The sequence below is a fragment of the Alosa pseudoharengus genome, unplaced genomic scaffold (assembly GCF_046254945.1).
Source record: "Alosa pseudoharengus isolate Yale_2024_CS ecotype anadromous, Long Island Sound unplaced genomic scaffold, YU_APseudo_1.1 YU_APseudo_1.1_scf_2, whole genome shotgun sequence".
NCBI classification, from domain to species: Eukaryota; Metazoa; Chordata; class Actinopteri; order Clupeiformes; family Clupeidae; genus Alosa; species Alosa pseudoharengus.
The window spans coordinates 20094398-20122392 of NW_027468663.1; the positions used below are offsets into that span (position 1 = coordinate 20094398).

At 42.0% G+C, this 27995-nt stretch overlaps 1 protein-coding gene across 5 annotated transcripts; it reads left to right on the forward strand.

The window, feature by feature from the left end:
* The first annotated feature begins 549 nt into the window (after positions 1-549).
* On the forward strand, positions 550-27636 carry elf2b (E74-like factor 2b (ets domain transcription factor)). 5 transcript variants are annotated; one of them, XM_076294071.1, is made up of 10 exons: positions 550-813; positions 6781-6945; positions 7701-7923; positions 16924-17028; positions 17992-18177; positions 22784-22870; positions 24475-24667; positions 24866-25285; positions 25550-26303; positions 26343-27636. In XM_076294071.1, exons 2-10 carry the CDS (start codon positions 6871-6873, stop codon positions 26385-26387), a joined length of 2088 nt encoding a protein of 695 aa, XP_076150186.1. In that variant the 5' UTR covers positions 550-813; positions 6781-6870; the 3' UTR covers positions 26388-27636. The 5 variants fall into 5 exon arrangements, with proteins under 5 accessions (XP_076150186.1, XP_076150183.1, XP_076150184.1 ...); XM_076294068.1 differs by having other exon boundaries at positions 551-813; positions 25550-27636; XM_076294069.1 differs by lacking the exon at positions 550-813 and adding an exon at positions 4103-4936 and having other exon boundaries at positions 25550-27636.
* The last annotated feature ends 359 nt before the right edge of the window (positions 27637-27995 follow it).

Here is a 27995-nt window from a genome sequence, read left to right on the forward strand (position 1 = left end):
AAAACTGTTTGCAAAGGGTCTCAAAGTCAATGCACTGGTAAGCCTGTGGATGTACAGTAGATGGCGCAAAATAATCATAGCAGGCTCAACAAAAAGTGATTATCATACTCATTATTCAGCAAAGCGTTAGAAAGTCAAAATACCGTCTGTACATCAGAAAGATTATATCACTAGTCATAATAGGCCTAATAATTAGAGTAGCCTAAGCCTAGGCCTAACCTTAACATTACCAACATGTGCATTTCACTCGATTCTCTATAGTCAAACTGGTATGAAACCAAGTTATATCCTAAATGCGTATGTTTGGTAGTTGCAATAGATTAAAGTTAGATTGGGCCTACTACAACTGTTCATTTTGTCTAGTAACGGTGTGTGGTGGTGGGGGTGCTATTTGATGTGACGTCACAGTTTGTGTCACTCTTCGCCTAGCAGTGGGATTTTGACCTGAATGTGAAGCTCAAACTGATAAAACACGTTTCACGTCCCCTCGATATCACGAATGTTACCATTTGTAAAAACTCACTACTATGCTTGAAAGTATAAATTTAGTGTGGTTAAGCTACTACGCCGTGACCGCCAATTTACTAGAAAGCTGTCATCTAACGGTAACGTCAGTATTTCCAACGCTAGCCAGCTAGGCTAGCATAAACAGCTAACGCCAGCTAGGATAGTCACTTGTTCCCGTTCAGGAGGTTAGACTAAGGGTTGTCACAAGTAGACGGTTTCAGCCAAGGAATTGCATATCAGCAGACACAACGGGCATTAACTAGGCATTGATACGATCTATTAACTGCTCAAACACAACTCTAAAAGGTAAGCCTCTGCTGATTTCGGATGTTTTATGTGAGTTGTTTAGCCTACCCGAACGGGTAAATATCTAACGTTAGCGCCAAGCTGATAGCTAACCAAACACCTCTAGCATAGCTAGCTTGCTAACTAACATTACCTTGTCAGCTAACGTAATATTAACATATCAGATAGGCTGTGAGCTTGGTAAAGTAATATTAACTCAACCTAGACTTGAACTAGTTCCATCAACTTTGTTTTAAACGTAGGATAGTGTTAGCATGTGTTAACTGACGCGTAACAGTGGGTCTCGATTGTTGCGGGGCTAAATCAAAGGTCCACTGCGTCTGCGATATGTAATTAACATTTTGGCTAGCAAGCCATCATATGAATGTCTTCATGCATTGTTAGCTTGATAGCATAGCGTTGATAGCTATATAAATGAGTCGAACATTTTGTCAACTTGTTCGAGCTGGCTAACACATGCCTCTTTTAATTTGCATTCACGCAGTGTTAGTATTATCTGAGATCGCTAACCGTCCTGTAGGTTAACATGCTGTTGATGGATGACTTGTGGGGTTCTGCAGTTGAAGTTAGCCATCCAACATTCACTTTAATGTTAGATGATTAGTGTTGTTAGCAAGGTTTTCCACATCAGCATGGAATTAAGCACTATTCACCATTACCTGGCTAAACTAGAGACTTTAGAAGGGAGCAAGCTGAATTTTGAGTGTATTGCTTTTAGCACAGTGCTTAAATGCATTGCCCTTAAAGTCTGTGTGTAGCTAGTTAATCAGTAATAGTTTCTCTGAAGTAATTATATGTACGTCATTTAAGACAGCCTACATAACTCCACTGACTTTACTTTGATAAGTAGGATAGTTAACCAGGTTTGACAAGCATGAGCTTTGGTCTCAAAAGCCGTCACAAACGTACACTTTAAGCGACCAGTTTTAATTTATGGTTATAAAGTTAGCCCAGTTCGTGTTTGTGGCGCTTTCCTCGGGGCATTCAAGTTACATTTCATTAGCGTATGACACGAAATGATCAACGGTCAGCAGTTCCTTGATGTTGTGTGGATACACTGGCCGTGGTGGATTTTAACCACATGTCATCTCAGTATTATTTACTCATGTTTGATGAAGCTAGCACAGCAGCTTGTCCTCATCACTCATCCTCGGTGTGGGCTATTGCAGATGTTGCCAAAACACTGCTCAAGGGGTCAAACCAAGTATTGTGACTTTTGTTCCTGGCGAACTGTTATGTTTGCTTATCAGGATCTTTCATGTTCTTGTTTCAACCCCCCCCCCCCCTCCCAGGTAGCCATTAACAAATCTTAAGGTTTAAAATCCACTTAATCCATAACATTTTTCAGTTGTCCTCTGCCTAAACCCTTCAGTCATCCACTAGATAGATAGATAGATAGATAGATAGATAGATACTTTATTGATCCCCAAGGGGAAATTCAGGAAATTCACTTCATCATTGTTTGCTTTGCTGTGGAAAACTCACTGCACCACCCTTGTGGTGATGCTGTGTAGGTGACCTGATTGTATTGTTGCAGCTCTGTGCAGTTGAGGGGAAGTGCCATCCGTCTTAATTTAACCCCATAAACCAGATTGCACTGGTTGTCCAGGTGATGGGGTAGGGAGGAGGAGCAGAGGTAGGCCATGTGAGAAGAAGGGAAGAATGTAAGCACTGCCCAACCTCAGAGGGCTAGCCAGCCTGGTTGGTTGCAAATACATTATGGGAGTAGAGTAGTGATTTTAACCTTCCGAAACAGCATTCTGTGTACGAAATGTCCTCTTATAAAATCCTAGTTTAGCATGTTTAGACTCTTAGTTTATCGTGGTAAATCTTAGTCCATCTTCACACTACATATGGCTGTTTAAAGGGACACTTCACCCATTTGCATTAAGTTTAAGCTTTGTATCGTTAGAAACCCAGTCATGTTTTTGAATTGTCGTGCATCATTCCCTCATTTTCCCCTCAGATGGGAGAAATATGTATTTCAGTGTTGCAGTTCCTGCTTATGGCGCGTTCCAGTGCCCATACACACTAGTGGGACGTGGGACTTATCCTGCCTCCAACTAAGAAAAGTGCACAGGAATGCCTGTTGAAGTGGAACCTTGTCTATATCCCACCCCTTCTGCAGCAAAACATCGACATGTGAATACATTAAGCCAATCATGTGGTGTGTTGTGAAGACATCGTGCCAATCATGTGTTGTGCTCTTGCCCCTCGAGCAAGATTGGTGTCGTGAAGCCTTGCGCACGGGCATTTCTGCCGAAATAGATGCCCGATAAGTGCCCAAAAAGCGTTGCAATATGGCCGCCAAGTGGAGGGACTTGCCTAAAAGGACTGCTAAAAGTAATATCCGCCATCTTTTTTTAAGCTAAGCTAGCAGACTTGCTGTGAAAGCTGATAAGTAACAACGATGGTGGATGGTAAACTAATATGGCTAATGGGGATTCTGAAGATCTGGTGTGCGAATCTGATGCTCGTGATGAGACGCTGAACAGTTGAGGCACTGGTGCTGGGGATCTGTCTCCCTGGCTGGAGCTTAATGTTGGATATGCTAGCTAGCCTATATTGTCAATTCGCGGGACATCTGACATGGAAATATGTAAAATACTTGATTTACGGGCGAACAAATTGCAAATGCTTTTGGACATGTATCAGTTGCTTTTTGGTGTCAAGACTTCTCATTTTGATGACACTGGCAGTTTCATTGACATGAATACTTGCTTTTGAGGAATGGACTATCCATTTTGAGCAAGTGACGTGCTTTTGCTGGTTATCCACTAGGTTTTGCAGTTTGCACTAATTGTTTTGAGAAATGCACTAACTGCTGTGCAAATGTTAATAGTGATGTGAGAAAAGCACCAAAGCGACTGAGAAAAACTGTAATGCCAAAATGTTACATTAATGAGTCCCTCTGTGCTTGTGATTCAGTTAGGCTTCCTGGTGGAGTGGCTTGGTAGGGCAGCGGAGAGCACTGAAAGGCAGGGAATTATGGGAGTTTGGCTTACATCCACATGAGCAAATTTTAATACAGATTCATCTTCCCAGCGGTGAAATGCTCCTTTAAAGTTAAAGTTTGCTTCGACCTTTTATATTGACACAGTGTTATACTAGCATCGGTCGGAAATTATTATCCTACGTTGGATTGTGAGTTAACCTATGATCATTTCTTACCGGTCAAAGTCTGAATAACAGGATATAAGGCTATATCTAGGTCTTGGGACATTTGAGTGAGAAACTGAACTTGAGTTTCAAGTCAAGTAGTGTAGGTTATCTGAACAGTGTTTGTGTAAGGTTTAGATTTCCTTATGCTTCCTTGGATTTCACCAACTCCTATTCAAAGGAGAAGGTAGACCTATTCTGTGTCAGGGTATGGGAATGGTCTTCTGCAATGTGTCTCGATTAATATCCCCACTGTCTTTCACATGCCAATTTCACTATGTCCTTTCCAAGGTTAACATTAATCTAATGCAGTGTGTGTACATGTACCAAGGTTATGGTTGTATGCATTTTGAGGGATGGTCTAGCCTTGAACCAGTAGAGCCCATTACAGACACAAAAGCTCCGTTGTTGCAAGAGCATGTGACACATGTCCTCCTCCCTGACCATGTGACCAAAATGCTGAGTCGCCGTCAGAAAAGCCACCTCACCCACGGTGTGCTTGTCCAAGACAGGGAGGACCGAGTGAGCAACAGCCAGAGGCAGTGAAAGGAGGAGGTAGCGTGATGAGGATAGTTAGGCTTGCAGATGGACGGAGCAAGACGGTGAAGAGAGAGACAGAAAGAGTGGGAGATAGAGGAAATTACTGCACGACAGGGAGGAAACAAATAAGAGAATGGAATGGGGTGGATGAAAGGCAGGCTCTCTCTCTCTCTCTCCTCTCTCTCGCTCTCTCTCTCTCTCTCATATTACTTTTAAAGGTGGGTCAGCATGAGCCTAAACCATAAATTTACTTGGATTTTCTTTTTTTGCTGGAGAGATCCTTTAACAGAGTGGATTAATCAGAATGTTACCCAGCAGAATGAATGACCTCATGGAGAAACAGTGCCTCATTGGAACCTTGCTTTGGTTAGCCATGGTAGTGGCTTCTGTTGCCTCTCGCCATCAGCTTGTGTTTGACATGGTGGTAAGTGTCGAGGTGATACGGGTGATATAATCGTGTCTTGGTTTAATAATGGAAACAATCCAGCTCATGTTGGTCTGTATTAAATATTGATACAATGCAGAGAACAGTACACTCTGTGGCACAAACATAAAAGTATGTTCTCCAGATGAACATGGAGAAGTGTTTTTTTTATGCTTGTTTCAATAGCATAAGGTAATTTGTTAGTGTCTGTGTGAGTGTGTGTAAGGGAGAAATTTGGAGGGAAACGTGCATTTGTAGTTGTTCTGGCATATGCTTTTCATGCTGAGTCACATGGACGTGCCACTCCTCTTTGCTCAAACTCAGAACTTGTGACTTCAACCTCTGATCGGTCTCTGACAACTGAGCTTCTCTGAAAATGGAGGGAACCTGAATTTGATGGTATGGACAGAATTGAATTACCAGTGCTATGCTGTGACAGATGTTATAATTTAGTGAAACATTAATCTATAAGCCAAGTTTGTTATGATGACCCTTGGAATGACACCCAAGTCGCTTCAGCTAATTTGCATTGGAATTTGTCAACTGAACTGTGCAAGTCAACTCATGTTGCTGACCTTTTAACGATTATCAGTGAAACAACCAACGGCCAGTAGACCTGTCACTATCTTCCCTTATTGTTGAAAAAAGTGAAATTACACAAATAGCAATATGTCATGAAATCTGTAGTAATCGTAATGCTTATCTAGTTATGACCAAGTGGGATAGGCTTACAGGAAATCAGACGTAGCTTACTGACTGTACCTCCAAGTGATGTAATATTCAGATTATAGGTGTTATAGAGAATTATAGATGATCTTGTAGTGATATTTTGGTTGGCACTTATTATGCGGTGTATCTGAGTAAAGGTCAGATTCCTCATGTGAACTCGTCAGAGTTCCTGATATGTTAGCTAAGAGCTCGGATGCAGCCGATCTGATTGTTCAAAGCAGCCTAAAGTGCAGGCAGTGAATAATTCAGGAGAGCACCAGCCGCTGTGTTCATACCCTCTCCCGTCTCACATGAGACATAGCAGAGCTGTTGCGTCTAGCAGCCTGCCATGGGGTCCTTTGCAACTCCTCTTCATAAATAGGAATTTGCTGTTGCCAATATAAGGCTTACCATTTGTCTGTGTTCATTAACATGCCTGGTTTGTGTGAAAAGGGAGCGAAGGGGTCTTAAGTTGTTGGGGTTTCTGTTTTCCGAGAATATGGTTTAGGTGGGATAGGCATCCTTCTCAACTCTATCAAGAGTCAGACACTATGGAGACTAGCATTGGAAACCAAACTCCTGTGACCTTGGAGCTGCATTTCTATGGAAACAGTTTCCCTTACAAGTTACGAGTTTGTGTGTGTGTTTAATTGAACCTTTTCCTGATTTGGTTCTGAGTTCCTCTTTAGCCTGCTAGAGAGTATTTCCTGTAGACATGGGAGGTAGACGGAAAGGGGAGGACCTCTGTGTTATCAGTCTTTTGAAGTTTCTCTCTGTGAGATGCTGATTGAATGACCCTGAACTTGGGGTGTAAGAACCGATCAGTACATTTGAGTTTTGAGTTGTTTTGAGTTTTGAGACTGTATCAGTTTTTTAAGTATATTTCTGCTAGTTCTTGCCCTCCACTGAACAACAGAATGTTTCAATTCAATGCTTAGTCTAAGTTTTCTTTCTTTTTTTGTTTTAAGAGAGACTGTCCATGTCTTTCGGCTTTTGGTCGTCTTATCTAATCATCTAATCTAATCTAATCTTCTCTAATCTTATTACAGTATCACAATGCATTAAGCGAAACCCCTGTATTGTGACATATTGTGTTACTATTTGCTTGGCAGTGATGTTTTATTTGACATCTTTAGGGGTGCTGGAGGGTGCCGTGCGGAGCTGCCAGAGTGCGGACTGGCCGACGCTGTGAGGGCACGTGCACATCGCTCCCCGGGGCATGAGCCATGACGTCAGTGGTGCTGGTGGACAGCGGAGGATCGGTGGTGGAGTATGTCACGGTGGTGGACGACTCGCAACAGGTGAGTGAGGGTCTCATCAACGAGTAGTTTGTTGTTGATGAATAAGCAGGCCAATCACATGGGTTGGTTGTTCTGCTGTATCATCATTCATCGTTCATTTTCGTAATACACTATACTTCACTCTTCAGAGTTGATTTTATTTGCTTGAATTGTTTCCTTTAAACTGAGAAAAGTTGGTGTGTAGTACTTGTTGAATATTTTGAATGTATGTACAATTTATTGGAGAACATTTTGAGGATTACTTCGACTTGTATGAATCAATAGCTAGCGTTGTCTTTGCAATTTTATATTGGATTTTGTTTTAGATATTGCATAACATTTCCTTATCTAAAAGCATGGTTGAACCATGAAATACAAAAATGTCTATCAGCAGCTCTCCTTGGTTTATCTGATGCTAGTTGTCAAAGTTTAGCTTGATGATGCCAACAGAACCTCTCAGTTTAAACTTTGTACCTAAAACCAACACCAAGGCAAAGCTGCATAACTCTGTCTGTAATGAACGTTTTGATGTAGATGTGGTGTGCCATCTGCAGCACACATTTGTACACATTTTGCGGTGAGCCTACTTCTTTGTAACTTGTGTCGCATCATATGTACCTATTTTTTTCCCCCCAGTGTGTTCAGGAGTGTCACAACCTTAATGACGTAATCAATCAAATGTAAAATTTTAAAGACTGCAGAGTGTGTTCAGGAGTGTGACAGAAACGTAATGGCTTAATCAAATCCCTCTCTGGTCTCCATCTGTGCTGCTGAAGGAGGCCCTTTGTGAGGCCGAGGCGGAGTTTGAGACGGAGGGAGATGGGGAAGTAGAGGAGGAGGTGGAGACGGAGTACCCAGCCGTGATCGTGGAGCCTGTACCCAGCGCAGGACGCCTGGAGCAGTGCTTCGCCGCCCAGGTGCTCGTCTACGATGACCAGACTTACCTCATGCAGGGGGTCGCCCAGGAGCAGGAGGTGGAGACGGAGATGGTGGAGACCGGTAAGGGTTTTTCTCCCCTGCTCATTGCACTGGTTTCTCTTAGGTGGGGATCATACTGACCAGTGGCAATTGGCAGATTGTCTGGTTCAACTTTCAGAACGTAATGTAAGGGTCATCAATGACTACGTTTCCATGCACACCATACTCCGCTTTTATTCGGAATAATGACAATATTCCAATTGTTCGTTATGTAAACACTAGGCCTGTCGCGATATTCAATAAATCAATTAATCGCATGATAATTAAAATTAGCTCGATAATTTTTCTGGCCGCGATAAATGCCATTTGCATGCTTGTTTGTTTTCCTCGTCTCTCTCTTTCCCTCTCTCTCTCGGGTCCTTAGAGTAACGATGAGTGAACCCTCGTGTAGTCACTTGTCAGTCGCATGGTGTGTGGGGAGGCAGGACTACTGGCGTAGCCTACCACAGAGTGCAGCTAAAGGGCCGCGTGAGAAGTAGGCTATACCAGTAGGCACTAGGCAGAGAGAAAGCTAGTTGCGAGTTTGAGTAGGCTACGCCTAATAAAGACAAAAAAGATGGAATTGGTTTCTAAGCCAAACGCGACAGCTGCAGTGTGGGAGCATTTCGGATTACACTCACAGACAGTATAGTTTGCTTCATTGCTAAAGAGATGCTTAAAGAAAATTATCTCAGAACGACAATATTATCGCTTATCGCAATAATTTCTGAGACAATTTATCGTCCAGCAAAATTTTTTATCGTGACAGGCCTAGTAAACACCTTATTCCAGCTGCCATAACTCGATTAAGCTCATATTCCAAATACTAAAAACTGGAATAACACACCTAGCATATGCCTCTTTTGACCGGACTATTCTGGCATATAAACACATTAGTCGGGAAATGCCCCTTTCGGAATATTACATTCTGCCTGTGTATGTTCGTGCAAGGAATTTTGGTAGCTTGGTTTAATGCCCTGACACGATGCTATAGGCCTACTTCTACTGCATGCTGCTGATTTATTCAGCATTATTCATCTGATTAACATGGAAACATAAACAGGAATATTCCGTTTCTGCTACACATGGAAACATCTTATTCGGAATATTGGCATAACCATGGTGTGCTTCCTGCTCTTGGACACTGTATTTGTAACCTTAAGCTAACATGCCATCCTGTCTTCTGGGATTTTAGCACTTTCTATTATCACTCTCCTCCATATGTGGTTGGAGTAACTCACATGTTAGGTTTAGGGATGCACGATATATCGGCGGCCGATATATTATTGGCCGATAAGTGAAAAAATGTAAATATAATTATCGGTCCGATAACAGAATTCTGGCCGATAATTTGCGCCGATATTTTTTAAAGTCCTAATTTAGGCCAAGTAAGTAGGGGAGAACCGGCACAATTGTAACACTTTTTTATTTTTCCAATTCAAACTCGATTTACACAAAGACGATAGACTTGAGAGTTTTGAAATTTGACCAGAACAGAGTCGTACATGTCTACTCCATGAAAGTTAAAACAGAATTTAAAAAATATGTTATAGTTTGTCAATAATTTAACTTAACAGCCATAAAAAAGTGCGGTACAGTTGTAACAGCAGCGTCATGAATGTAACAGTGCTAAAATCGTGAATCCTATAACATATTTTAACACAAAACACTGCTGGGTTAAACAAAGAGCATCTGTTTTCATATAAAATCAAGAAAAAAAGTCCAAATGTATGACTGTTAAAGCTAATTTATTGCATTATTGATTAGCCATTGCAGACCATATTACGGTGTTATGCTAGCTCACAATAACCTTTAAATATGCTTATTTTGGCCATATCCACTTGATAAAACCAGTAAATATAGTTGATAAACTGCTTATTTCTTACATGTCTGAAGCATTTGGTCCAACAGTGATATTTCAAGTTGCTGTGTTAACTTTAATTGGGTGATGGCGGCACAAAAATCATAATCCATAACTCGCAATGAGAATGTTCGCGCATGCGCGATAAAATCAGTTCATTTTGCCATAGAGACTGGTGTTACAACTGACCCGCACAGGTCATGTTTTTATTTAAATTTAATTGCATGTGCTGTGACTACATAAATCAAATGGCACTCATGTTAACTTGAAACAGAGGGACTGAACATATGAATCACATGTGATTGAAGTCCACACGCTCAAATTTCACAAAGCAAACTTAAACAAACAGTTGCGGTTAAAAAAAAAAAAATAAATTGCGATGCTTGAATTTTGCACCTTTTTGCTTAATATCTCTGGTCGTATTTATAGTAGACCATTCATATTTGGATGGCTGTAAGATTATACATAATTACATGAAATGTGTCTGTTTACGTTTCTGTAGCTACACCATATCTTGAGAATAAAACACTGTTACATTTGTACCGCTGTTACAATTGTACCAGTTCTCCCCTAGCTCAGTGTCTGGCTACACTGAGCTACTTGAGCTTGGTTGGCTATACTTTTTTCCTCAATATAATGTCAGCGGTGTGAATGTATTTCACCACTCTAAGAAATATGTGGATATGCGTTCATTTTGGGAATCTGTGCATCTCAAAATCCTCTCGTGAATGATCCGCCATTTAACCTTACCAGAGCGGAGCTCAGCCCTATCTAGAGTCGTCTTGTGCTGATGTGTTTGCACTTTACCGCGCTGGTCGGGGAAACAAATAAACAAACTCGTTAGTGGGAACATAAGTAGTTCTGAGTACATAAGTAGGCCTAGTTCTAAGTTGTGTTTTAGTATTATATTTGCATTACTTTAGCTTGGGTTTTGTATTATTACCTAGAAATATGCTTTCTATATATGCTATATGCTAACCATTCCTGCTTCAGTTCCAGACAGGTCATCATAATAAGTTATTGAAACCTTCGGGGCTAACCCCTTTCATTTCTGCTGCAGCAGGTTGTGCGCAACAGAGTAGACGGACATAAGATACAGTCTGATGAGTTGCAGCTTTATTCAGTTACCCGCAGTTGAAACTAAACCTAAGTTTCCCTCACAAACTCTGATTTGGTCGCTATACTGTAGCTTATTCCCAGCTGAGCCGTTTATGAGTGTTTAGTCCTAAATGAAAACGATTCATACTCTCTAGCCACTCACTCGCAATTCACTGACGTCATGTTCACTTAAAGGAGCCACACATACTGTAGGGCTAGGCTACTGTTATGTTGACTGCTGTACTATTGAGGACTATTATGAGTTCTGTTCATCATTTGGTGGTAGGTAAAATTACTGCAATAAAATTATGCTTATTAAATGCTTTCCCCAAATCACTTTTCACAATTTTTTTTCAAGAGTAATATTATCGGTTATCGTATCGGTATCGGCCACAACAAACCAATAAATATCGGTTATCGTTATCGGCCCTAAAATTCCATATCAGTGCATCTCTAGTTAGGTTACTTACTTAATCTATTTTGTCAAGAACAAACATAGACTAAGCAAAGGTTTATGTCCATAGTTATAAGTTCTATAGATGTCTACTAATATATCATTGTGCACAGAATACATTGTGTAGATTTTAATTTACTGTCCGTCACACTTGATGCCAAGACTCCAAGTCTCCAATGGAAAAAATAAATAGTATGCATGACTTAAAGGCAGGAAGACACTCTTGACAATTAAACCTACCAACTAGTTCACATGGATCCCAGCCTTTCAAGAGGCACCAGTCCCTTGCTTCTAAAGGGTCAGCAAAATGCCTTGAACATGTCTTGTTATGCCTGTTGTGATGGTGACCTTCCTGTGCCTTAAATCTGTCTATGGTCCCATCACTCCTTTGACTCTCCTGTTTCATGTGCCCTCTGGTGGATAATTTGTGTAGTCTATTTCACAATGCATACAGGGTCCAACATGGCTTGCCTAAGAGGCAAGGCAAGACACATTTATATACAGTATATAGAGTATTTCATACACAGAGGCAATTCAATGGGCTTTACATAAGCAAAAGCATAGAATAACAACTAATTGCACAGGGGTGGGCAAACTTTTTGGCTCAAGGGCCACATTGGGTTTTGAAAATTGGCTGCCGGACATATTAATTGCTTACAAAATACTGCTAATTTGATGCTGTTAAACTAATTTATAAATGGTGTACTGTCACTTTAAGAGCAATTCAAGTTTCATTCTCAATGATCTTTTGCCATCCTACACATAAATATAGCCTATGGCTAGTGCTCTGCCTATGGCTGTGCCCTCTCACAGTTTATAAATGGTCAGAAGGAGATATCCCATAGAAGAAGATATAATCCCATTTAGTGATTTGTAAACATTTGTAAATGTTAGATTTGTAAAAATTAGAGAAATGTGGTCAGTTCTTTTCGCGTCATAAGAACTCCACCTGTTGCATTCTGTATCACTTGAATCACTTGGTCTTTTTAAGAAGGCCTGTGAAAAGCTCTTTACCGTAATCAACCCTACTGGAGATAAAGGCATGAATGAGTTTTTCTAAATCATATTGTGACATAAGTCATTTTTGGCAATATTGTTGTGGTGGTAAAAAGCTGATTTAGTTATTGGTTTCATGGAGGTGTTGAAATTTAGATCACTGCTAATCACACATTTGTCTTTGTCTTGAGTGTTTTTGGCACTGCTACGATAGTTTTGCCCATATTAACATACACAAAGAAGTTGCAACTTAAAGGATAAAGTCTGGATTTTTTTTTTTAAATTAGGAAAGGGTGATCACCCTGACACCTTTTAGCCAGACTTCTACAGAGTATTACACCTGAACAGATATATGATCTGCTTGTGAATGCCTTTGTTTCTCAGGCATAAGGCATGATCTACTAAGCTAGTACCACAGCTCAATGAAGACATGTAGTAGATCAACCCAAGAAGTGCCACAGACTGAGTGTTTTCTTGATGTATATTCTGAGAGAGGGGGAAAAAGTCCGCAACACCAGTATATGCTCCCAAGTTAAAGTTTATTTACCGTGACGTTTCGGGCCAACTCAAGCCCTTCATCAGACGTGTGATGAAGGGCTTGAGTTGGCCCGAAACGTCACGGTAAATAAACTTTAACTTGGGAGCATATACTGGTGTTGCGGACTTTTTCCCCCTCTCTCATCGTAAGTGTTTTGTCCAGCACCCAGGATTAGATCTGGATGTGCGTGCGTTTTTTCCTTTTTATCTTGATGTATATTCTGCCTTTCCGTTTTCTTGAATACAACATTTTCACACATCAGAATATGAGGATATTCACAAGTCAGAAATAGTTGTCCAGATTGCTGTACTGAATGAAGAAGTTTAGTGGCACATTTTTACATGGAAGAGATTGCAGGTTTTATAGAGTTGTTAAGTGCCTGACCAGTCTGATATCAAATTGTTGAAGGGATGGGAAAACAAGAGTCCTCCAATTGTATATTGTGATGAATTGTGTATAATTAAGTAAGTAAGCTTTATTTATGTAGCACTTTGCAGACAAGAGTCACAAAGTGGCTTACAGGAGAATAATGTTTGATACATGTATTTTACAGTTAAGACTTTTCCAAATTAGGGCCCACAGTCTTAAAACATATTAGTAAATGCTTGTATAACCATTTTAAAACTTAAAAGTTGTACATTAGGTTTTATATTATTTGAAACAGCTATGTTTTTTACACATAGTTCTTTAGTAGTAAATCTCTAGATGATGACAAACCAGAAATCACCCCATTTCATTCCTATCAGCAGTACAAAATCATACCTTGAAATAGCAGTAACAAGTGATATAAACAGTCTATAACAGGCTACTGCGAATAATTTCAATACATTTAATTTATTTGGAACTAGACAGTAATACCAAAGAAGACTTAGGGCCTACTCACTAGGCAATGTTTTGTTCTTCAAATAAGAGTGATACAGAAAGCAAAAAACAGAATGTTTGCCTTTATTCCGTCTATTTGTGTCGATATGTCTTTGGTGTGGATATTATTACAGAACATTTCAGACATTGTTTTAAAGACAGACATAATCAAGAGAAAACGTAAGTGAGGAATCGTTAAATCTCAACTCGCACCTCCTCGAATCTCTTCCCTCTGACGTATATCCGACGTAATCGTGAGTGTGCGGAGGATTTCCTGTATCTAGCGCGGAAGGATCTCGCGCAGCCTGAAGGCGTGTTGTGTGTTTGGCTGAAATTGAGGAGATTTCCTGTCGCAGCGGAGGGATCTCAAATTTGTGGGTCTGAGCAATTCTATGTAAGTCAATGTGAATCTGCACCTCTGGACGAACATGGCGACTTCACTGCATGAGGGAACCGCTAACCAGCTTGATCTGCTCATTCGGGCAGGTAATGTACAGAGACTAATTCAACTGCGTCCATTCGCCCCTGCATATAGCCCTGTCTGTGACGGGAGTCAGTTGCTGTGCTAAGATCGTTGGAGTTGTTGGGTAAAGTAATGGAGGGCAAATCAGGAAGTGATCACCTTGGTTGGCAACCTGCATGGCGTTGCTTGTTTTCTTCCTGCATCTTAAACAGTTAAAAATCGGGTCTTGCTTTGCATGTTTGCAATATGCCAATGAGGTGTGCACATAGCTGTGCTTGCATAGACTTTCAACATCGTTGCATGTGCAGTTTTTAATAACGGGTTATGTTCAGAGGGAGTGCGCCGCTGTGGAAAACCAGGAAGTGTGCGAGATGTTGTCTCTCCTACGTTTTGCCACGCTGTCTGACTCGGAAGGGCACCGTTTTATTTTTAGCTTGTTTCTTTCGTTGGTTTGACACCCGGATTTCTTAATATATCCGATTTTTTTGGTGTTTAAATGATGACCGTAATTTTTGTTACATTCTAAGTTCTTGAGCTATAACGTTAATTCCCCCCTTTTTAGAAGTAACGTAAAACGCTGAATAGCGGACTGCATTGTAAAATGTGAAATGACATCCTTTACACTTCGATGCCATTTATGTGTAGTTTACACCGTATTGTGTTGTTGATCTACTTTGTTACTTTCCCCCCCATCAAATCTGCTTTGTCGCTGAAGACTGGACTTCTCCCGTTATCTAAGCGTGGTCACTCAGCTTTGAATCCATAACCACGACGAGAGCCACACTTCACGGCCCACACAGTCACAGATTGATAATATAAAAAAAAAAAAAAAAGACCAGTTTGTCTCGATTTTCCATTTAATATTATATACGTATGTAGATACACATAGGGTTGGAAAATGTTTAACTGTGCTATTACGTGAAAACGTTATATTTCTTGTTGTCTCGATGGCGGAAGCATTGTTATTCAACCAGGCGTGTTTTGGTTTGATCGAAGGCTCAATTTGTCCAATTGAATTCGCCGTTTGTTGGAAATCTCCCTTTCACCCAATGTGACAACATGCTGTGGGAGGAGGCTTTTGCCGAATTGTCCACTCCTGTTCGGGGCGGGGATTGAGTGGCGGAACGCTGCCAGATCGTCTTCGGGAAGAACTGGAGGGAAAGACGTCTGAGTGTAAACACGGAAGTTAAGGGGGGGCAGCACTACTTTTTGTGCGAATACCATTTGTCTCTCCGTGAAGTGCCTTGGTTTGTGCTGTATTATTAGCACTTGTTGCTTTTTAGAGAGGAATTGCCTGTTAATTGGCAATACTATTTACAATTAAAAGACGTACCTTAGACTTAACATTAAAGCAATACATAGACATGCCTCAATCGTAATGTCAGCTTTGTTTTAATCTTTAGGGATATTATTGTTTCTTTTGGACGATGCATGAGTTAGTACACTTGGGAAATTGTCTTCATCCTGGAACACATTTATAGTTTTTACTAGAACAAGGGCCTGTGGATCTTGAGCTTCATTTTGCCCCTTCTTGATGAGATTGAAGGTTTTATACTTTTCTTTACTGCTCAGCCTCAAGGGTAATTTGGCTATGTGGATTTGAGCTGTTGCATCTGTTTGCTGCTTTGATCAGGGTCACAGTGTCCCACTTGTGCATTTCTGTGTGTAGGTGTGTAAATGAACAGAGTGTCTAAAGATAGCCAGCAAAAGCTCCAGATAGCCTAACATGGGCAAGTCAGGGGAGTAATACGAACCATTGGCGTTGGGATTGATGGGGGCAGGTGGCTCAGCAGCGGGGCTCTCAGACCTGACTGAGACAAGGAGTCCAGAGGGGGGTTCAACAGGCTACTGCTGCGGGCTCTACTGGAGCAGTGGAGGCTAGGACGCTTGACCAGCAGATATCTGCTCAGAGTGTACACTAACATAAATCTGTGTCTGTGAACACACTCTTAACAACAATAATAAACATTTATCAGGCAGTAAGCAGTATGCACATGATTGTACACGGAAACACATGTTGTCACTCTGAGACAATCTCATGGGCCAGAAGTGTGTGCATGTGTGTGCGCTTTCTCTACGGCCTAAGTTGAACATGAGAATGTGTTAGAGTGGACAATGTAAAGTATGCAAGTTTAAGTGTTGTCCTTGACTCATTTTGAGCCTCTGGTCCATCTCATGGTTTCAGTTAATGAGACTCTGGAAATAGTGTTGTCCTAATTGTGCAAGAAAAAAACCCTGTCCCAACCACTGATTTTTAAATATATTATAGCATTTATAAAAAAAAGGTTGCCAATATGTTCATGTTTGCTTTTACATTTGACAGAAAATTGAATTAGTTACTTGAACGGATCAGTGTTGTGCCACATACATTTAAATAGCATTTTACTCGCGTTGATATTTAGTGTGGACTGTTCATGAGAAGTTATTTTAATGTTGTGCCATATATTCACAACATAAGTTCAATTTTGCATAGGGTTCTGCATTTGTTTGTGTGAAAAACAGTCATTTCTTCTGGTTGCTGAGGAAATTACTGTATGGCAAAAATGTACTACTGAAATACGTAGCTTTTTCTGACTTTGCCATCCAATCTGTGGCTTGGAGGTACAATACAGCTTGTTATGATGTCCCTATAATGAAATGGATGAGTTCATTTCTAATAGAAATGTACTGTACTGTACTGTACTGTACGGCCGTTTCCATAGGTGCCTGTGAAGACATCTGTTGAATCCGTATCATAAAACTGTTGTGCTCCCTCCTTCTCTACTTTATAGTGGAAGCATCGGTCCATGGCTCCAGCGTTGACAAGACGATTGAGGCGGCGGAAGCACTTCTTCACATGGACTCTCCCTCCAGTCTCCGAGGAGACCGCAGTCCAGGTACAGTCATCAGACAACCCCCCCCCCACACACACACACACACACACACACACACACACACACACACACACACACACACACACACACACACACACACACACACACACACACACACACACACACATCTCGAAGCTCACCCCCTGAACCCAGACCGGCTCCGGTCAGCCTCCGGAGTCCTGAAACAGCTGAAGACGCCCCAGCACAGCGAAACGAATCAGCTCGGGATTATTGCTGCACTGATATTCATGGCTCAGAGTGGAATTTATGAGTCTCTCAGAAATCCTTCTTCAGGGACTCGGCAGAATAGGCTTTAAGGAGGAGATAGACAGACAGCAGAGGGGGTCCCTGAATTCATGCAGAAACACTAAGACTGATGCAGAGTGACAAAGTCCTTTAGTCACTTGTGAATATTGGTGAATTTAGCGGTACTGGAAAAAGTGGATTTTATTAAACGTGTATGCTTTCACAGGGTACTTTACCTCCAATATACCTGAATCTCATTTGTTACTGTCCAAAAGCACAGCCCAAATTCTTTACATATTTTCAACTACAAATACATTGTATGCTCTGATATTTATGGACCTGGAAAGGCCTTGCTTCCGCATTGGGCTGTTGCCGAGGTCACCACGGTAGCCAGCATTCCACTCTCCTATGTCATTGACATCTGTGGAGTATTTTGGGATGGATCCATCTTGGACAATCTGAACTCGTGTTGAGTTACACAGTGAGAGATGGGAGAGAGCCCCTGCTTCAGAATTTTGATGAGCTTTTATCACCTCTTATGTGTTATCAGTTAGTCAGGCACATCACTGTGGCCGTGGACTTAATGTAAATCCTCATTTACTTAAAAAAGTAATTGTTGAGTTAAAAATTGTTTGCACAGTTGACTTTGGAACTCATGTATTTAATACAAAACAATTGTGTTATAGCAAGCATTCTGTTTTTCAATGTTCCCTCGTACAGAAGTGTTTGTGCCCCCCTGTGCCAATTCGCCAGAGATGATGCACGCAGCAATGCGGCCTGACATGCCAACAGAGGTCGTGGTGGAGGTCAGCACAGAGGAGTCCGAACCCATGGACATGGGGGTCACGATGGAGGAGACTGAGTTGGAGACTGAGCCAGAGACAGAGCCGGTCAGGAAGAAGAAGGGTGAGAACGCTACAAAAATGTGTGATGTGCAATGGATGATTTGTCAATGAGCACGGTGAAGGTACTTTATCGATGGATTGGGTACTCAGTTTTGATCTTTCGCACACAGACACGAAAAAGCACTCCAAAGGGGTGTACTACGAAACAAGATAAGTGATATGTTGAAAGTCTCTGCTGAGGTGCGATCAAATTGGGCAAGCAGAGGTAAACGTTAGTGGCTATTGCCTTGTTGTTTTGTGTGTTACAATTGAGAATTCACACAACATTCAGATTTAAAAGTTTATAGAAGTAAGTCTGCTAGGAATGTTCGCTTCTACCTGTCAAATTTAAAGCAGTTCAGGCTTTATGCTCGTCTACTAGCTACAACACTTTCACTGGGGCTGCTTCAGCCACAGACCTTTAGCTGTCTTCAATAGACTATGTGCGGGACGATCTAGTGACACATTTTTTGGATGCACGTTTTTTGACATGCCAGTTGGACTACTCAAAATAAAATCACCTCTACTTGTTCCAAAAATAATTTTGACCGCCGCGCAGCGAAGCGGCGGTCATATAGGTTTAGTCAGATTTTTTTTTTTTTTTTCTTTTTCGCATGTCCAAATTTCCGTCAAGGATTCCCGGGACCCTGAAAGACCGGGGTACACGAAACTTGGTGGGCATGTAACCCCACATGGATAGCATGGAACCATCATTTTTCGTTTTGATCTGTGGCCCCCCCGCTGGACTGGACCCCCCAAAAGGAGGGTAGGGCAGACACAGTTTTCTGTGAATATCTCGAGAACCGTAGGGTTTAGGAGGACCATTTTTGTTTTGTATGTTGATCTCAAGGGGCCATGTCAACCCATTCCATAACCACTCATTTCATGTATAGCGCCACCTAGTTAAAGACAAAAAAGTAAAAATGAGGTGTTGTAATCGCAGGTATCTGTGACCTAACATAGTCAAAACTGCACGAAATTGAAAGTGTAGGATCATTATGACACCCTCTGAATGCACGCAAAGTTTCGTGGAATTCCATTCATGGGGGGCCGCACAATAAATTAATTTATGTTACTATACACCAACTGGCCTGTAGGTGGCCGGAGACAGTTTTCTGTGAATATCTCGAGAACCTTAGGGCCTAGGAGGTCCACCTTTTTTTTGTATGTTGGTCTTAAGGGGGCATGTCAACCCATCCCATTACCACTTATTTCATGTATAGCGCCACCTAGTTAAAAATTAAAAAGCAAAAAATTAGGTGTTTTCATCACAATATCTCTGGCTTACATGGTCAAAACTGCACGAAATTTAAAGTGTAGGATCATTATGACACCTTCCGAATGCATGGCAAGTTTTGTGAACTTTCGTTCATGGGGGGCCTTACAATAAAATCATTTATGTGTACATTTAGTGACCATACACCAACAAGGATTCCCGGGACACTGAAAGACCGGGGTACACGAAACTTGGTGGGCATGTAACCCCACATGGATAGCATGGAACCGTCGTTTTTAGTTTTGATCTGTAGCCCCCCCGCTGGACTGGACCCCCCGAAAGGAGGGTAGGGCAGACACAGTTTTCTGTGAATATCTTGAGAACCGTAGGGCCTAGGATGACCAATTTTTTCTGTATGTTTGCCTCCAGGGGTCATGTTAACCCATTCCATGTGCACACATGTGCATAAACAGATACACACGTACACATATACATTCACAGTAATCATACGTATGACACATACTCACAGTAGACATATACGCATGCATACATATGCACAAACACACATACGCAGACAAACACACAAGCACGCACACACACAGACACACACACACACACACACACACACACACCCACACATAAACATAAACGTGTGCACGCACACATGCACACAATTCAAGAATTTCTCAGAATTATGAACAGGCAAGATGGGGGTGGGGTTGTATAAAATGAATTTTACATGTGAAATCTATGAACTAATCATGTTTTGGTACTTGTTGTCTAGCAGATACCAGTGAGAATTGAGTGTGGATAATGCAATTTAGTGAGACAGTTAGAATCATATAGGCCTTTCAGGGTGATTTATTTTTGTGGAAAAAATGTGCTGGACTGGGCGGCGGTCATATTTTGTACCGCTCTGCGGTACATCTAGTTATCTGAGTTCCAATGCATATTTAGAACCTCTTACAAAAAGGTCCTAAAAATCCATCAATGGCATGACCTCTCTTAATGATGGCTGTTTAAAAGTGAAATTGCATGGAACTTTTTTGTTTGTTTTTGTACACACGCATATGCACACAGCGTGTGTGGCATGTAACTTAGCTGACACAATGTTACCGTTTACTTTGTTAGTGACTGTCCAGCCCACACAAATAACTCGTGTTCAATAAAACTCAGCCTGTACTCTGTGCACTGCACACTGTTATGTAACCAGTCCTGTAGGGCCAGGCAGTGTATTGTTTCCGCATCTTCACAATGTGTGCATGCACATTACAGGATGCGCGATGTCAAGTCAGGCAGATGTACGCAAACATGTCATGCTATCAACTGTTTGACACACATTGAAAATGAGTCAACGTAATTTCCCCCTTAAAAGCAACAGAGTTTTTTTGTACCTCAAAATAATGTTTTCAAAATTGTTTCAGTGGTTCATCAACTCGTAACAGGGTGAACGGCACTTCTGCATTCGCTTCGCGGTAGTGTTAATTTGTCAGACGAGACGAGAGGAAATATGTTCGTCAACAACCTTTTTTTTCATGACTAAGACGACGATGACGAGACGTCACTAATGTCCTGAAACACTGACTAAGACTATCTTAAGATGCATTATTGTTGACGAAAAAAGACGAGACTAAAATGTTTTGCATGAAATAAAAACTAAGATAAAATCTCTTCATTTTTCGTCTACATAATGAGACAGAAGACAGAATATCTAGCTGTTACGTTTTCAAAATATTCCGAATGAGTTCATGCTCCTGTAGGCTAGTCTACGTGCTGTTGCTGCAACCCTGTGGCTGCAACACGAAACTACATGGAACAAGAACACCGGACATTTTTTGCCAGAGTTAAGCTAACTACCTAAGCTTTATGACACAATGCTACATACCCAGAAGTTGAAGCTTCTCTCATACAAATTAACATCCCCCAGAATGTCCATACGAAAATGTTTAGCATGTAATGTCAACTATTTGACTAGTTACACTGATGATGCAAAGTTTGCTAGCAAGTAAGCTAATATGGAAAGTTCGCTAGCAAGTTAGCTATAGCTAAGATGGAGAGTTTGTTTGGGGAATGTGTTGCCTTTGGGTGCATATCGCCATCTAGCGTGGCGGAGTAAAACATTAATACTTGGGTCTACGACAGTGTTTCTCAAACTTTTTCAGACGAAGGACCACTTAACTAACCCTAGCTAAAAAAAAAAAAAAGAAAGATTAGACCTACTTCAAAAGTATATTAGTCTACACAATAGGCCTACTCACTGAACCACCTTGCTTATTGTCTTTGCACTTTGCTTATTGTGTCAGAGGATTCATATGATTTGAACTGGCATATCTTACATAGACCGTGTTGCAGAACTGTTTGGATTTACATACAAGTTGGTTCAATATTGCAAACAACTCATCTATATTATATTTTACCACGTCTGCTCGCGGACCACTTGGGATAGCTTGCGGACCACCACACTTTGAGAAACACTGGTCTACGAATATCATGACAGTGGTCCAGTCAAATCTTTTACTGTCTGTGGTCAAATCCCAGCCGAGCTATAATTGTAGCTTGACTTACCTGTGCATGTAAACATACTGACTGACAAAAAATCAGAATGAGTAATTATAACAGACGAGTAGCTCTGTGGACACACAATATTGTTGGAAAATTGAGATGTGTGAAACACTATTTGACTCAAATGGTAATCAGAAATAATTTGTTATAAAAAAAAAGACTAAAATGTTTTGACTAAAACTGACTAAGACTAAGATACCTTTAGTTTTCATTTGACTAAAATGACGAGACTTTTAGTCGACTAAAACTTGACAAACAAAAATGATATTTGAATGACTAAATATGACAAAGACTAAAAAGGACATTTCGTCACAAGACTAAGACTAAATTAAAAATAGGTGACAAAATTAACACTACTTCGCGGCCCTCTATCGGCTATAACCGCACTATGTAAGTTTGCCAGATCGGGTAGCGGATCTGTAGTTCGATGGAATGAGACATAAGAAACAACAAATTTGACTTGCATCTGATGTCGCAATACATCATACTTTCATAAAATTATGCAACATACTCTACCTTGTCTGTGGACATCATTATTTGCAAAGCTGGTGCTGGATAAACAAATAGTGTGCGTGCGACAGAGGAAAAGTGCTTTGCTGTTGCTTTCAAAATCACTTCAGAAGAGGAATCACAGCAGCAACCCGCCTTTCTGTTTGATGCACTTGCATCAGTAATATTGCAAATAAAATTCAACTCAGGTTTTCAGAGGAAATATTAATTTTAAGTATTATGTTTTTTGTTCTTTGTGCAGATGCACTCCCTGTCCAAGTAATCTAAATTAATTTGTATGTCTGAATAGACCTATTGAAATTGTTTGAATAAATGTTTATTTATGTTCAATGTTTTTCAGCTGGTCGGAAGCCAAAGACGCAAAACACATCCGTGTCAAATGGCTCTCCAGACCTCGGCATAAAGAAAAAGCCCAGAGAGGGAAAGGGTAAGTGTTTACAAATGGGACCCCACAGTACACCAGGGTAATCTAAAGGACAGCCTTAAGTGCGCCACATTCTCGACGCACCCGACCTGTAGCGCGACAATGTGACGTCACAGAAGCGCCGTAAACATTTATACTCGCGCGTGGTGGTTGCAACACTAGTTGCAATATTCTCCTCAACAGAGGTGTCGCTGTTGTGAAAAGATTAACGCTAACTACGTTAACACAGCAGAAGAAGCTGCAGTAAGAAACACTAGTAGCTAGCTTCTGTGATTATGGTGCTTCAGACTTTGGTTGCTACTATTCACTACCACCATCATTATCATCTAGTTTCCAAGGTGTGCGCACAGATAGATAGATAGATAGATGGATATATAGATAGATACTTTAGTCATCCCGAGGGAAATTTTAATAATTGAAACGGTTTAGTTAGCTGGCTAGCTAGCTAGCAGCTGGCTGAGTTTGTGTAATTTCCTGAAGTGGAAAGAGATTTTGTTCAGGCCTTAATAGATATCCTTTGTTTCAAAATAAATCGTTTCTATTCTTTCCTCTTAATTCCATGTGTTGCAACTCTCACTGGTAACTTTGTTAACTTATCCAGCAAACTATTAAAAATTCACGACTGTAACAAAACACTGCAACTCTCGCTTGCCCTCGAACTAGTCCGTCTTCCTGTTTCCGCTTTGTCGCGCTCGTCTGAAAAAAAACACTGTAAAGCAGGGGTGGTCAAACTACGGCCCGCGGGCCAAATCTGGCCCGCCACACACTTTAATCCGGCCCACCGAGCATTTATTAGGTTATCATAAATCCGGCCCGCCACGCACTTTAATCCAGCCTGCAGAGCATTTATCATAGACTGCTTGCTATTTTTTTCCAGCGATAGACGACGTTGTGGCTAACTTTACTGCAAACTGCTTTACGCTCTTCTTAGAGAATGTTTACAATGTCTATCAACAGCTTGTTACATCGAGATACATAGTATCTCCATTGCAGCAGATCTAATTTACGTTATGCTACTCCATTTAATTGGGAACGCATTTGAGCGTGCACAAGAGGGAGAGAGTGCGACAGGTTCCAGCTGGCTTGTCATTGTTGATAATTGATATCTCCTTTTTATAAGAAACTTTTAAAAGGAAATCGCGATGGCAGCAGTAGTTCCCACTACTGACCATTTATAAACTGTGAGAGAGCACAGCCATAGGCTATATTTGAGTGGAGCTGGCAAAAGAGTCTTAAAGTGACAGTGCACCATTTATAAATTAATTAAACAGCATCAAATTAACAGTATTTCTTAAGAAATTAATTTTTTCTACAACAAAATTACTTTGTCATTATTATCAATTAAATGACACAAAATGTTCTATAGACTGCATTTATATATATATTTATATGTATACTGCATTTTTTTTGTGTGTGGCCCGCCGGCCAATTTTCAAGACCCAATATGGCCCTTAAGGTTTGACCACCCCTGCTGTAAAGGGTCTAAGTGTCTTGAAAAGCGTTATTAAAAAAAATACATTATTATTATTATTATTATTATTAGATTTATGCTATATATGTTTTGTATGTATTTATTTTTTTTTGTATTTGCTGTCTTGTTTTTTTAGGCAGCACCACGTACCTGTGGGAGTTTCTGTTGGACCTGCTCCAGGACAAGAACACGTGCCCCAGGTACATCAAGTGGACCCAGCGGGAGAAGGGCATCTTCAAGCTGGTGGACTCCAAGGCTGTGTCCAAACTCTGGGGCAAACACAAGAACAAGCCCGACATGAACTATGAGACCATGGGACGAGCTCTGAGGTAAAGCACGCGTGTGTGTTGTGTGGATGTCTGAACTAACATAGCATGTTGTTTATTTAATTGATCACTTGGTATAGTGATTCATTTGAGTGTAACAGCCTCCAACAATAAGAATATGTATAGTTTATGAGGTTAGAGTCTGCTGGGAAGTTTCTGTACCCCTGAGGTCAATGCCTACTCCTCCTTTCTCCCCGGCAGGTACTACTATCAGCGTGGTATTCTGTCCAAAGTGGAGGGTCAGCGTCTGGTCTACCAATTCAAGGAGATGCCCAAGAACATTGTTGTCATTGACGATGACCAGTCGGACCCAGGCGGGGGCGATGAATCGGCAGCAGCAGCGGCGGGCCTGGAGAAGTCGTACGAGCGTGTGTCCCTGGCTGGCGGTGAGGCCCTGTTGACCTCTGACCTTTCAAAGGCACCTGGGATTCTCAGGGGCACCGGGGGTCGCACGCTGATCCACACAGCCTCCGGCCCGGCCAAGGGCAAAGCTGCCGTCACCGCCGCTACGCTCACGGCCACGCCCATCCAACACATAGTCACCGTCTCCACGGCACCAGACGCCTCGCAGACGCAGCTCACGTCCCACGCCACAATCATTCCCACCGCCTCGGGGCCCAGGTGTGTGTGTGTGTGTGTGTGTGAGAAAGAGAGAGAGAGAACTATTTGACATTACAGCTGCATTTGTAGTCGAACTTTGTTTTCGTTTTACAACCCAACTTGTATTTGTGTTGCACATAGATGCTTGAACAGTGCAAAAATCTTAATGAAGATCTAAGCTTTGATAAAGCCTGTGATTTGTAGCTGCTTGTAATCATAGTTTATGGACTAGTACATAGTCTAGTGATGGCTGCCAGTAATTTCTCATTTCTGCTCATCTTATAGGACGGTACGTGTGGCCATGCAGGTGCCTGTTGTCATGACCACAGCCCTCGGTCAGAAGATCTCCACGGTAGCAATGCCATCCCACAACCCCTCTCTGTTCACCTCAGCCCCCACCTCCATCGCCACGATGACGGGCACCAACGCGCCCAAAGTGCTCATCCAGACGGTGCCCACCATGATGCCCGCCACGGCGGAGAACGGCGACAAGATCACTGTGCAGCTCGCCAAGATAATCACCATCCCCGCCTCCCAGCTGGCACAGTGCCAGCTGCAGGCCGCCCCCGGCAAACCCGGCTCGCCCGCGGGCATCAACCTGATGGGCACTCCACTGGCCATGCGGGCGCTCTCCCCGGTGTCGGTGGCACCGGGCACCCAGGTGGTGCGTCTGGCGATGCCCGCTCAGCAGGCCAGCGTGCCCGTCCAGCAGCCTCGGCTCCCACTCAGCCTGGCGCCCACGCAGACCATCTTCGCCACCAGCAGTGCCAGCAGCAGCCCCAGGGTGTTCCAGACCCAGCCGGCAGTGTCCGCAGCAGCCAGGGTAGTGGGCACCGTCGTGGCCACCGCCTCCGTCACCCCAGCCGTCAGGCCCGCCATCGTCTCCGCCGTCCAGACGCAGGCACCACAGTCGGTAACCATTTCCACGGCGAGCATCCCCACAACGACGACGACGGCGGCGACGGCGGCAGCAGCGCTGATGGTGTTGCAGGACACGTGCACGGAGCAGCGAGTGGCTGTCCAGGGGCAGGAGCAACAGGCCTCAGAGGCGTCCCCTGTCCAGGGGCAGGAGCAACAGGCCTCAGAGGCGTCCCCTGTCCAGAGTCAGGAGGCAGAGTGCTGAGGGACAGGGGAGGCTCGGCACACAACGTGTGTGTGGATGGCTAACAGACTCATGTGAAAAGGATTGTATCCAGACACACAAACACACACACAGACACACATATCCGGACTGGACTTTGTTCGCCTTGTACAGTTTGAGACTCTTAAAACAAAACAAAAAAGCTTAATTTCTGTGAAATATGTGACTATACAAATTCAACAGTAATTTGCCAGCCAAACCCCTGTAAAACATCATATTCATAATGATCTGTCGTCAGAGACCTGACACTAGAACCACATTTTTTTAAATCCCATTTTTGTAAACACACAAACTCTCAGCGAGGAATAGGAACTCAGCTGAAATCTCAGCAATTTACAAAAAAAGGGACCAATACATTAGACTTTTTTTTTAATCCATTGACACTAACGGTATCAAGCCGGAAAACTATATGACAAAAACAAAACACTAACAAATAATCATACCAAATGTGAACTTAAAAAGGGAGGAATGGACTGAAAAAGGAATTTGCAACACTTTTTGTACAAAGTTTCTTTTTTTCCCCTTCTATATTGCATATGATGCAAAAACCAGCAAAACTGTTTCAACTATCACTGTGCTCACAAAGCATCAATGGTCTTGATGCCACGTGACCTACACAGGACAGAACTGACAAGTCTGTTCCCGGCCAGCCCCACCAAGGGAAGCTTAAAGGGACTTTGTATATACTTGCTTACGTTTTATGGTAATCGCAAAATGAAGCAGCCTTAGATTGATTTTTTTTTTTTTTTATGAAACAAATAAGCTTATCTGGCTTTTTTTGTGTTCTTTTGTTTTGATACCTTGTACCAAGCACAGTATTACTACAGGACGCAAGATTTGTAAAACAGTTTTGAGTTGAAGACGATGGTGGGGTAGGCTGTCTGGTCTCATAGGACGTGACTGCCACTGTATATCAAACCTCGGTCTGCTTCAAAAAGCTAGAGGACGTTGGCAGCCAGGTTGCCTCTCGTCTTTGCCTCCCCCATGTTGGTCTGAGAGGTCGTGCTTGGTGGCATGAGCTGCAATGGCCACTGATATTCTGCTATCTTTTTTTTTTTGCATTCAAGTTTATTTCCCCTTTAGTTTCCAGAGAAGGGGAGAGGAATATGTTTGCATTCAGAATGAACTAGTTTGTATATTCAACATTTGAAGTATATTCTATTTTGTTGTACTCTTGTTTCAAAGTGTATTCAAGTAGATTTTACTTAATTATAAAAAAAAGATATTCTAAGTACTTTGTTTGTGGTTTGGTTTTTGAAACAAATGTAACATCCATGTTTGTACCCCAACATGCAGTGAGTTAACCTCTACGGGCTGTATTTTGGGTCACCAGCGCATGGCGTAATACTCGTTATTCACCCGCGGAAAGTTGAATTCGGTATTTTGCACGTTTATTTTTTAAGCATTGCGCCCAGGGGTGTGGCAATTAACAACCTAGGGAGGGGACTCGCGCATTGTCTAAAAATCGCTATCATACACCACCTAAACCTGGTCAGAAGTCAATGGCGAGTTGTTCATATGCTATTTTAAGAGCGCATGTCAACAGTCATATTGGCAGGTGCACGCACCATCCTTCTATCATTCATGAAC